This window comes from Pelophylax lessonae, assembly GCF_965119305.1.
Source record: "Pelophylax lessonae genome assembly, chromosome: 5".
NCBI classification, from domain to species: domain Eukaryota; kingdom Metazoa; phylum Chordata; class Amphibia; order Anura; family Ranidae; genus Pelophylax; species Pelophylax lessonae.
In genome coordinates, this window is record NC_138772.1 from 367,946,094 (window position 1) to 367,958,283 (window position 12,190).

Here is a 12,190-nt window from a genome sequence, read left to right on the forward strand (position 1 = left end):
TACACTTTGGAGTTCTTTTTTTCTCCTTGTTGTTTGACGATATTGGAGAGTGACTATTTGGTCCAGTTCCTGGATGAGTTTTACACTTTGGAGTTCTTCTTTTCTCCTGGTTGTTTGACGATATTGGAGAGTGAATATTTGGTCCAGTTCCTGGATGAGTGATCCCCGGGGGTATAAAGCGCATTGTGACCCACTCTAATTGAGGGGCCCTGGGTTTCTGCTGAGTTCTCTGTATTATTGGTGGTGGTGACGCATGGGTGGAGTGACACACTGAAGACGAATAATGCACTGGATGGCACTTTAGAAGCATGCCACTTTATTGAATATACTGAAAGCCATCTGAAATTAGAATGGACACTATTTTGTTTGTTTTTTTTACTTTTGTTAATAAAGACATCGCCTTTATTGGATTTGGGACAAGGGTGATTTTTTGGTCTTTATGGATTATAGCTGATGTCTATTACGATGGATATATCTTATGGATCTATATGTCTGATTTTTGATGCTCCCCTATGGGAGGGTTGTGAGATCTCATTCACCCTATCCTCGTGGTGTGCATTTTTCTGATTTGATGTTCATTTTGTTGATGGGGACTTCACCTACAATGTCTGATTCAATACTATAGATGTTCAATCTTAGTGCAGAAGCTTTTATATCCCCCCTGGGATAGATGTTAATAATACAGCTTATTGTACATTTTCTTGTGGATGATGCTTTAAAGGTTTACACATATTGAAAATCGGATCCTGAAGAAACCCGTATTCTGGGTGAAAAGCATCGATCCCGACCTTGGAGAATTACCCAAGTTAAAACATTGTAATATATAGTGATATATATGACACAGCATACTTTTATGTAAAACATATGTTTTGGCTATTTTAACATTTTTTGCATGTAACAATAAAAATAAATTGCTTTTAGTCATGATACATGGTGCTTGACTTTTGGACACACTCAAAATCCCCATTCTCTAGTGTCTACTCTTTTCCCTTTCACCTTCCCCCTTCTTGCCCTCTTCCCTTAAGGAGACCTGGAATACATTTTGTGTTTTCCTATTTAACCAGGGGATTGTGCCAAAATTTCTCATACAGCTGCCCCTCTTTCAATTTTCTCCTTGATATATGGCTTATTGTATATTAATGCAGAAATGATTAATGGTTTATCATGTATTATTACATTGTGAATATTGAGGAAGGCACCCTGTAATTTAAAGCAGCGCTGTGTAGTATAAAGAATATAAAGACAATGGGGCAGACTTGATGGAAACATGACCATCTATGAAGTTCATCCTTTTGGTGCAACAATCTGGAGCTCAAAACATTAGGACAATCCTCACCCTTCAATAATGGTAGAATGTGATCTATGAGCATGCATCTAAGCATTGGTAGGGGGTGGTAACACTGTAAAAAGTGTCTTGTAATAGATTGACTGGATGAGACACCTTTGTAGGCCTGTTCGAATTTACATTTGTGACTGGCAAATATTTCTCTAAATGTTCTAGTTGTTTTATCCACCTTAAAAGTCCACATGGGCATTAAAATGAGAATCTGACAAATTCACTAGTACACCAGCTGGCCGCTAGTACACCAGCTGGCCGTAAATTCGTTAAACAAGCCAGCCAAAGTAAGACTCTGGTCACTAGAAATCATAAAATAGGTAATTGTTCTTCTAATGGCATAACTAGCAGTAGAAAATGTGTTGACAAAAAAAAAAAACTTTTATTGTTTTTCATCTAGTAAGTTAGGAAAGTGACCTTGATAGAGAAGCATTCTCTCATCTTATTGTATTCACTAATACTATAGTAGGATCAGATTTGTATGTTTTCACATGTAATATTTGTGCATTCAGGATACTCCTTAACAGTAGGGAAGGAAGATCACTCTTAGTGTGCAGGACTGTATCCCTATCAGTGCCCATTTTAATACAATTTGGTACTCAAGATAATGCCTTGTGGTGTTTGGTAAATGTTAATATTGAGATATAGAAAACAAATATCATTATATAGTATTGCATTTAGCTCATCGATGCAGGCAATTGGTTCAAATTAAAGTGCCATGTGGGAACCCATCTCAGTCCCCCCAAATTGCGAAAAAAAAATTTGTTTTCAAATTTGAAGGAGTTACCACTTAAGCCCCGGAGGATTTGGCTGCTAAACGACCAGGGGGTATTTTGCGATTCGGCACTGCGTGACTTTAACGGATAATTGCGCGATCGTACCTAAACGAATTTGACGTCCTTTTTTTCCCACAAACAGAGCTTTCTTTTGGTGGTATTTGATTACCTGTGCGATTTTTTGATCACGCGCTATAAACAAAAAAAGAGCGTCAATTTTGCAAAAATAACAATATTTTTCACATTTTTTTTTATATGAAATCCCCCCCCAAAAAAAAGTAAAAATCAAAATTTTTTTACATTTTCGGCCAATTTGTTTTATGCTACCTATGTTTGGTAAAAAAAATCGCAAAAAGCGTATTTTGATTGGTTTGCGCAAAAGTTATTGCGTTTACTAACAAAGGGAAAGTTTTTTGTCATTTTTGTTGTTTTTTTTTTTAACGCGTAATGGCAGCGATCTGCGATTTTTTTTGCGGTACTGCGACATTGCGACGGACAGATCGGACCCTTGACTGACATTTTTGACACTTTTGGGGTTACCAGTGACATTTCTACAGTAATCAGTGCTATATATATGCACTGTTACTGTAAAAATACACTGGCAGTGAAGGGGTTAACTTTATTTGAGAGGGAGGGGCTGTGTGTGTCCCTAGGGGAGTGATTCTAACTGTGATTGGCTGTCTGTTGAGCTGTAGTTACACTGATCAACGGTCCTACATAGTAGAACCGTATGATCAGTGTCTCTACACAGGGGAGAATGACAGGCAGCTTGTTTACACAAGCTGCCTGACTTTCTCCCTCTCCCCCGCCGATCGCAGAGTGAGCGGCGGACATCGGGTCCACCAGTCACACGCGCGGGGGGGTCCGTGACTGTGCGGGAGCGGGAGCGCGCCGCCGGCGGCGCGTGCTCGCTCCCCAGAGCCTCACAGGCTAGTGACGTTAATTTACGTCACTTTGCCTGTGAGGGGCTGACCGCCGCAGTAAATCTACTTGCGGCAGTCGGCAAGTGGTTAAGATGAGAATAGGCTTCAAGAGATCATTCAAAAATAAACAGGGATTTATCATGGGAGGAATTCTCCAAGGCTTGATGAATGACCTGAATGCTTTCATCGTGCAGAATAAGGGTACAAAGATATCTAATGTGAAATTTTTTTTAGTTGGAATTAACCCATGGTTTTTAGGAATGTGAATTACAGTGATCTTAAAGTGTTTGTAAAGTCTTGTTTTTTTTTTTTTTTTCTTTAAACATAACAAACCTGTTATACTTACTATTTCTGTGCAGTGGTTTTGCACAGAGAAGCCCGGATTCTCCCCTTCTCGGGTCCCTCTTTTGTTCACCTGGTCCTTCCCTTCTGTTGAGTGCCCCCACAGCAAGCAGCTTGCTATACTGGCACCCGAGCCGAGCTGCAGCTCTGTGTGCCCTTTCAGACGCGGAACTGCAGTTTGGCCCCACCCCCTCTCTCCCGATTGGCTAACTGACTTTGATTGACAGTGGCAGGAGCCAATGGCGCCGCTGTTGTGTCTCAGCTAATCAGGAGGGATAGTACTAGATGACAGAGGCACTCGTGTAGATCACTGGATAGAGATGGGGCTCAGGTAAGTATTAGGGGTGCTGATGTGACCTGCTACACACAGAAGGCTTTTTATCTTAATGCATAGAATGCATTAGGAAAATAAATCTTTTCCCCTACAACCACCTTAATGCAAAGATGGCATTGCGGAAACCAGGTGCTGTACAAAATTCTCTACATAAATTGTCAAGAGATGGAGAAATTAACCTTACCATTAAGGGTTAGTAGTGGCCAGTGTGCCCCTTTTATGTGCTATATGGACTCTACGTTCCTTCTTGCTGCTTAGAGCTGCTCAGGGTGCCTCCACATTCCTCATGCCTCCCTTCATTGGTGGTCAATGGGAGCATGTTTACTCATAAGTTTGCCAGCAGAAACTCCTGGCAGAGGAGAAAGGAAGAGGATCATTGGCAGGGTAGGAAGGGACAAGCTCTCCAATGTAAACAACAGTACTGTTTACATTTGTAATCCCTGTGAATGACAATGACGGCAATGCCAATGCCAATGCCAATGTGGCTCAGATCTGCTCTGTGCCTTCTGTCAGTGATGTGAGCTGTCTAATGACATCTCAGTCACAAACATTTAGGTGGTGCACTTGCCATCCATACCATATTTCTGTAACTCCAGAAAAGGGTGGGAGATAAGCCTGGCTGTAAGGGAAGTTCATAGGATTTTGTCCCTTTATTCCTCAAAAAAGGCAAACTGCAGAGTTGCAGGTTGAAGTCCTCAGTTTTAGAAGAAGATTTACTAGTACTAGTGTCAATGTCGGACAAGTTTTTGATAGTTCTGAAGTAGCCAGCCCAAAAGCCCATTCATATACTCTGCTATTGCTCTAGCTTTTGCAAACTTTGGTTCATTTTTACAGTTTTGTTTGTTTTATTCTACACCTGAAACAGTGGTTGTGAAGATTTAAAATGTTTTCTATATGTATGCATTGCTTAAACATGACATACTAACAACATTTTTTTTTTTTAGCAATCAACCTCAATCTTTATCTGCTCATCATCCGTATGCACTGTAGTGGTGTTTGGCTGTTGTGTGCCAACCACTGGTCTGGGACTGCATGCTATGATTTATTTATGCATGAGCCTGGCTATTGTGGGCGTTGAGTTGCCAAAGTTTTTCTTCCTGTTTTGCTCTGACATCACTTCCGGTTTGGCTGGTTGAAATGCTAATTGAATCAACAATGGGAAGGTTTGTGTGCTGAATCAAATCACCTAGTGGCTGCTTTCTAATACACTTACTAGTACATTGATGTTATGTTGTATAAGATGCAGAATTGTGCTGGTTTTTTTATGTTCTGGTTTAACATGATTATCTGTGACTCCCAGTTGCCCAAATGGCTGGTATTTTATTTATCTATTGCTTTCTAAAACACTAAAGCTGTTTTGGTGCTTATGTTATTTGCCTTGATAAAGGTAGGCTGTGACTCACTGACACGTCAGCGAAAAGCCTTGGATTATATATGCCTTTTTAAACACTTGTGACCTCATGTTTATTTGCTTACAGTGTGTACCCAGGACTTTATTATTCTAACATTGGCGATTTTTTTGTTTATTATGCTGGAATATATGATATAATATTATATATATATATATATATATGTGTGTGTGTGTGTGTGTGTGTGTCTGTTTTTTTAATTCTTTAATATATTGCTGTCAAAAGCTACAGTATTTTAGTCAGTGAGTAAAACCTTGGATTCTTCATGCTCTTTTGAATATCATTGAGTGCTCTAACCTTCATATGTATGTAACAGTTAACATATATCTTTTTATTCACTCAGAAGAGAATTTTTCTTTTTTCTCTAAAGCTGCCTGTAGTGAATGTATCCTGTAGTGAATAATTCTCATAGACTTTAAAATAAATCTTTCATGATAGAAACATGAGGGCTGCCATTGCTTACCTCTCCTACAAAAAATACTGGTTGTTTGAATATCATGGGAAAACTCTGGCTTCAATGACTTTTAAGCAACTGACCCAGAGTACTATGCTGGTAAAGTCCTGTGACATGATCTGCTTACTTATGCCTCGTACACATGATCAGATACCAGTAATTGTATGAAAAAAATCACTTTCGCATTGATCGCTCAGTAATCTGATCGTTAGTACATAGCTTTTGACAGCCGATCATGACAATTCGTCCAACAAAATCCGAAGGGACAAACACGAAAAACTTTTGTTGTACGATAGCCTAGCGAACGACAATCGTTTAATCAGTACAGTATGCATTCGCTAAAAATCGATAGACAGACGTCACCGGGATTTGAACGTTGCGCCATGGTGAACGGATCTCCTTTCGTCCTTCACGAACCTGCCCCGGGGGAGCCCGAGCTACCGGAGGAATGGCGGCTCTACCAGATGGACACTCGCGTTCGTACCTTCAGCAACTGGTCGTTCACCGAGGGCTGCGCCTGTACCCCGGAGAGGATGGCGGAGGCTGGCTTCATTCACTGTCCCAGCAGTAACAGTCCAGACGTGGCTCAATGCTTCTTCTGTATGAAAGAGCTGGAAGGATGGGACCCCCTGGAGGAACACAAGAAACATTCTCCTAGCTGCTTTTTCCTGACCCTGAAGAAGAAGGCCGAGGAGTTGTCACTCAGTGAATTCCTCAAGCTGGATAAGGAGAGAGTCAAAATAAAGATGCAAAAGGCGATGACAAAGCACATTGAGAAGTTCCAGACCACGGCACAGTCTGTGAGAAGCTCCTTGGAGAAACTAGATAAAGAGGACATGGACGAATAGGAGTCACCATTCCTGGGGCTGATCTGCAGTTTGTTACAATGTACATAGTGTTTATATTCTCTTTCCTGTTTATCTTTCGGCCTGTCTTGGATTTTGGTTTTAAATAGTTATTAAAGCATTTCTTTTCACTTTAAAAAAAAAATCGATAGACAAAGACCGCGCATAATCAGAAACACGAAAATAACCCGGAAAAAGCCTGGCTGCCATTGTTTTTGTTTTGCACTATCCGATACGTAGCTATGCAACCAGGAAGCTTTTCCAGAATTGTACGAAAAAAATCATACCTTTAGTACGCATTGTTGAATTTGATACTAGTATGCAACAAAATGTGAACGATAGGTCGTCCGATTATCTGATCGTGTGTACGAGGCATTACTCTTGGACTCAGAAAGTTTTGTGGCCAAAAACATCCAGCTAATTAGCATTTCTAATCTTTTTTGGCATGTTCTTGCAATTGCAAGTTTGTGGGTCTAAAAATTCATTTGACACTCTCACACCCCAACATAGACATACTCACATATACCTTCAGGAAGGCAGTGCTTGAAGAAGTGAGGGAGTGGTGTTGGCTCACCTCTAAAGAAAATGATTTGGACTTCTGTGAAAAAAGGGTGCATTACTGGTCATTTTCAGCATGTTCTCTTCTCAGCATATCCTCTCATGTCATTCCCTTCTCAAGCCCTGGTCTTCATTACTATGGGTTATTTTATGGCTCTAAACCAGAAGAAAGGACTCCTGCAACTGAACCAGCCAAACATCTGTACAGGCAGACCAATGTGGTCGTTTTATATGCAGGATCCAGAATAGGTTTCTAGAAAGCAATCAGACTGGTACAATCTTTCCTTTAGTGCCTCTGTAAACCATGCTTATAAGGTACAGCTGACCAAGGGGGGTCTACCAGCACAGATGCCTGGTACAGCATAAGGAAGTATTCTTTTTAGTATATTTTACTAGATCAGAGAATCTGCATTATCTTCCAGTCATCCTGCTTAATGGGATGTGAACAATGGGTTGGTTAAACATGTTTTGTTAAAGCACTACATACCCCTTTAAGTGTAGTGGTATCCTATTATTTTCTAGAATTCAGCTAGTTTATTATTTTTTGTGAGCTACTCTCAAGACATTGCTAAACTTAAAATAGCCTCTCAGCAGAAGCAAGGCATGGAGACAAGTTTAATTTATTAGTTTGTACATGTCCTTCTGCAACTTTTACAAAATATATTGCTTTATTTTTCTGGCTTCCTTGCTTTTTTCTAAGACCTTTTTATCTACCAGGCAACGTTATTTATTTAGCTTACCTTATGGAAACCCTGGGTTAAAACATTTTCACTCTGATTATATTGTGCAGTGTTAAATTATGATATATTAACCTACCTCTTAATTTACTTAGGGCAATAAATTAAAAGGTTGCTTTTTTAGTAGTAAAGATTTGGGTTTTCTACTTTAGGTAAATGGATGGAGGGAGGGCCAGAATTGTGCACTCGCCCTCAAGCGGATAAAAAACCCTTCTGTCCTTTACACCCAAGGAAACTCTCATCGTAGTCTCTGATTGTTCTGCAGTTGCCAAGGTGCTGCACGTGTGACCAGTTATGACACCAACTATTTGATGGCTTGAAAGTGCAGTTGAGAGCACAAGTGAATGTAACAGTTATCATATATAATATTCCAGGTGTTGGGGGCACACGTTTCAGGGCCATGCATGACCCCTTTATCAGGCATTTGATCACATATCTAATGAACGTGATGGGTTTAATTATGATGTAAGAGCTGATAAATTTTGTTTTTTACTAGATTCCCACATAACTATACATGTTTGGCTCATCAATGTATATATATATATATGTAGCACTACCCCCACAGGGGCTTGCAAGTGACTGGGTGCCCCACTCCTGCACAGCCAGGCAACAAGTAACTTCCATACTTTCTCCACAAACATAGAAAGTCTTTTAGCTTGTTTTTTATTTTATTAGGGGGTAATAACTTGGATAGGGATGATCCCATCTTCTCTAATCCTCCCCTTCCTCCACTGTCCCCAAACCATCTCCTGATAGAACTGAGGCTAGGAGACACGCTGCACATGCTAAGTTTGGTGTGTATTGCTAGAGAGAGGTTTTTTTTTTTTGGGAGAGTGTGATCAGCACAGGGCAATCAACATTGTCCACACAGAGGGTCCGGGGTCCTGCAGCCACATAGGACTCAGACGCTTAAAAGAGCACCAGCCCCCATCACTTCCCCATTGATACTACCCTTAACTGTGCTCCCACTGCTTGATTACTCCATGTCAGCCAGGAGCTAGAGTGATTGGCTATGTACCTTTTGAGTGGATCTACCTTTTATGGCCATGGGCTGGTAAGGCAAAGAGTCTGCGGTGTCTGTGCCCCCTGGGGGTGGTCACCCTAGATGTGCTCTTAGCAACACTTAGGTGTGGGACCCCACTGTGTGAAAAGGCACATGGTCACAATCACTAAAACTTTTTCTTCACTACACCTTTAAGGGCAGGGCCTTTTTTCTAAATCCGGGGCAATTTTGTCTTCCAGACCTTAGGGCCCAGCACAGCCACTTACTTATTTACATTTATTTTTTTTTCTCTACTGTTTGTCACTTTTTCACTTTTGTGAGTGTGTGTGTGTTTTTTTTTTTCTCATTAAGATCAAAGGTGTGAGTCCTTGGGCTTGCCCTGATGCCTGTGGCCTTCTGGTTTCTTTCCTCTCTGCTCCTGGCGTGGGGCAGCACTCGACCTAGTATTCGATGGTCAGCTTCAGGTGACCTAGAAGAATGCGGTCTGCCAGGCCTTCTGGCTAGGCAGACCAATAGGAACTCTATGTCCATGTCAGTAGTTTTGCACCCTGGGGTTTCAGAGAGAGGTCTTACCAATTCAGAGGGTGGAATAAAGCACACCCTTAGGTCAGGGACGTGCGGTGAGGTCAGTGGCTGGTGAGGCACTGGCTAGTATCAGAGCCAGATACAACCCCCACATTAGTTAGTGAATAAACCCCCACAGCTTAGCTAAGTTCTGTGAGATAAAAATGTCATCTTCATCAGCCAATTGGCTTATGCTTAAAAACCTGCACGTCAGGAAACAGGCAGTCAATCAGATTCCCCCAGACAAATAAGCTTCTGGTGAAAGGAATCTATTGGACAGCAGATTTTTATTTTTTATTTCTGCAAACTGTAACAGCCTTGTACATGCTGAAATTTCACTGGTCAAGTACAGGGCTGTTACAGAATGCAGAAATAAAAAAATTAAACTGTGCTCTATGTAGCTACCAACAGTCCCAATTTTATTAAAACAAGTTCTTATGTTGGTTAAATTAGTAAACTGTAAGAACTAATAAAAGTGCCATGTAATTTATATTATAAAACAAAAGAACCTGAACCGTTCTCTGATTATATAGATTATATATAGCACCTTCATTAGTTCCCATAGTTTACTAATTTAACCAGCATAAGGACTTGTTTTAGCATATGTAAATGGCGTTCAAACCACACATGTAAGGTATTGCTGCAAACGTTAGAGTGGAAGCAATTATTCTGGCACTAGACCTCCTCTGTAACTCTAAACATGCAACCTTTAAATATTTATAAAGCATCGTCTAAAGAGATTTTTAGGTAATGAAATTTGGTGCCATTCCACAAGTTGTGCGCAATTTTAAAGCAAGACATGTTAGTTATTGATTTAGAGCCGGTTCACATTAGCGCGACACGACTCCTTACTACTTCGGGGGCGACTTGTGCGTTACATTGCACCACGACTTCGGAGCGACTTCACATAATGGAAGTCTATGCAAGTCGCTCCGAGGTCGCCCCGAAATAGTACAGGACCCTTTTTCTAAGTCGGAGCGACTTGTGTCGCTCTTATTAGAACGGGTCCTGTATCGGTTAATGGACCGTGAGGGAGCGCGACTTGTCAGGCTGACAAGTCGCGCTAATGTGAACCGACTGTTACTCGGAGTAACATCATCTTTCACATTATACCAAAAACTCAAATTGTAGTGTTTTTTTTTTTTTTTCATGAACCAGTTTTTTTTTTTTCAAAAACAATGTGTTTGAATAATTGGTGCGCAAAAACCGCGTGACATAAAAAGTTGCAACGACCACCATTTTATTCCCTAGGGTGTCTACCTCTATATAATGTTTGGGGGTTCTGAGTAATTTTATAACAAAAAAATGATGATTTTTACATGTAGGAGAGAAGTGTCAGAATTGGCCTGGATGGCAAGTAGTTAATTCCCATAAGTAAGTAATATACCAAAAATGATTATATATTGTTTTTAAGGTAATTTACTATATTTTCAAAAACTGTACTCTGGCATGTAGCTTAACGGACAAATTGCTGAAGTTTGAAGTTATAATGTCAAACCAGTAATTTCACAGTAAATAATTTTCAACATTGCCATGACCAAAGTGAACTTTGCATTATACTGTATCTGGACACTGACAGACTCACTGAAAACATGTTATTTTATCAAATTAGGAAAATACTGCCTGCCCAAGGTATTTTTTTATCAGTCTGTTCTATCAATATTTTCCTTTGATGCTCCAGCCTGTTGATGTTGTATGATCTGTAGAACTCTTCAAAGAAACCGAGGTGAAATATTTCAGGAAATACGTTGACATTCTTGCCAGTCAACAAAGACTGTTTTCCTCTGAAATAGTTGCAGTATTTTACCGACTTGCTGACCGTCCTATAGTAGTTTTACTGCTTCAGGGTGGCAGCTGTGCGCCGCATCACGTATATATATATATATATATATATATAAGTGATCTTGCACTTCTACCTGCAGAAGGGAGTGCTGCCAGCGGGCCGCTTCTGCTGTGATAATTCACCACAGAAGCCGACCTGCGGGTGCCAGGCACTCAGTGTCTGCCAGCACCCATCAATTGTTGGGCAGAGACTCAGAACGGAGCTCTGCCTATGTAAACAAAGCAGAGTTTTGTTCTGACTGTGGGGAAGGGATAGATTTTGTGTTCCTGCAAAGAAGGGACTAAAATCCATCTCTTCCTCTAGTAAAAGAAAAACACATAGTAAACGTAAACACTGGCTAGGAACACAGTTCCCTTTGATCGCTTTGTATGTTTTACCCCTTCCCAGCCAGTGTCATTAGTACAGGGACAGTGCATATTTTTGGCACTGATCACTGTATTAGTGTCACTGGTTCCTGCAAAGGGTCAAAAGTGTCAGTTAGTGTCCAATATTCCGTCGTAATTTTGCAGTCCAGCCAACAATCGCCATCATTACAGGTATAAAAAAGTAAAATAAATACAAATTCCATTCATTTATACCATAGTTAGTAGATGCTATAATGTTCACATAAGCCAATCAGTAAATGCTTCTGGGATTTTTTTTTTTTTTTACCAAAAACATGTTGCAGAATACATATTGGCCTAAATTAGTGAAGAAATTTAATGTTTTACATTTTTTTCATTGGATAGGTTTTATAGCCGAAAGTAAAAAAAAAAAATATATATATATATATATATATATATATATATATATATATATATATATATATATATATATATATATATATATATACAGTATCTCACAAAAGTGAGTACACCCTTCACATTTTTGTAAATATTTTATTATATCTTTTCATGTGACAACACTGAAGAAATTACAATTTGCTACAATGTAAAGTACTGAGTGTACAGCTTGTATAACAGTGTAAATTTGCTGTCCCCTCAAAATAACTCAAAACACAGCCACTATTGTCTAAACCGCTGGAAACGAAAGTAAGTACACCCCTAAGTGACAATGTCAAAATTGG

General features: G+C 40.0%; 2 protein-coding genes across 2 annotated transcripts in view; both read left to right on the top strand.

Moving 5' to 3' along the window:
- The window catches only part of NETO1 (neuropilin and tolloid like 1), a 204,861-nt gene that overhangs the window by 79,700 nt on the left and 112,971 nt on the right, over window positions 1-12,190 (top strand). The window lies entirely within an intron of this gene.
- On the top strand, window positions 5,936-6,557 carry LOC309556769 (baculoviral IAP repeat-containing protein 5.2-B-like). Its single transcript, XM_082259266.1, has one exon. The coding sequence runs from the start codon at window positions 5,958-5,960 to the stop codon at window positions 6,420-6,422; it is 465 nt and encodes a 154-aa protein (XP_082115392.1). The 5' UTR covers window positions 5,936-5,957; the 3' UTR covers window positions 6,423-6,557.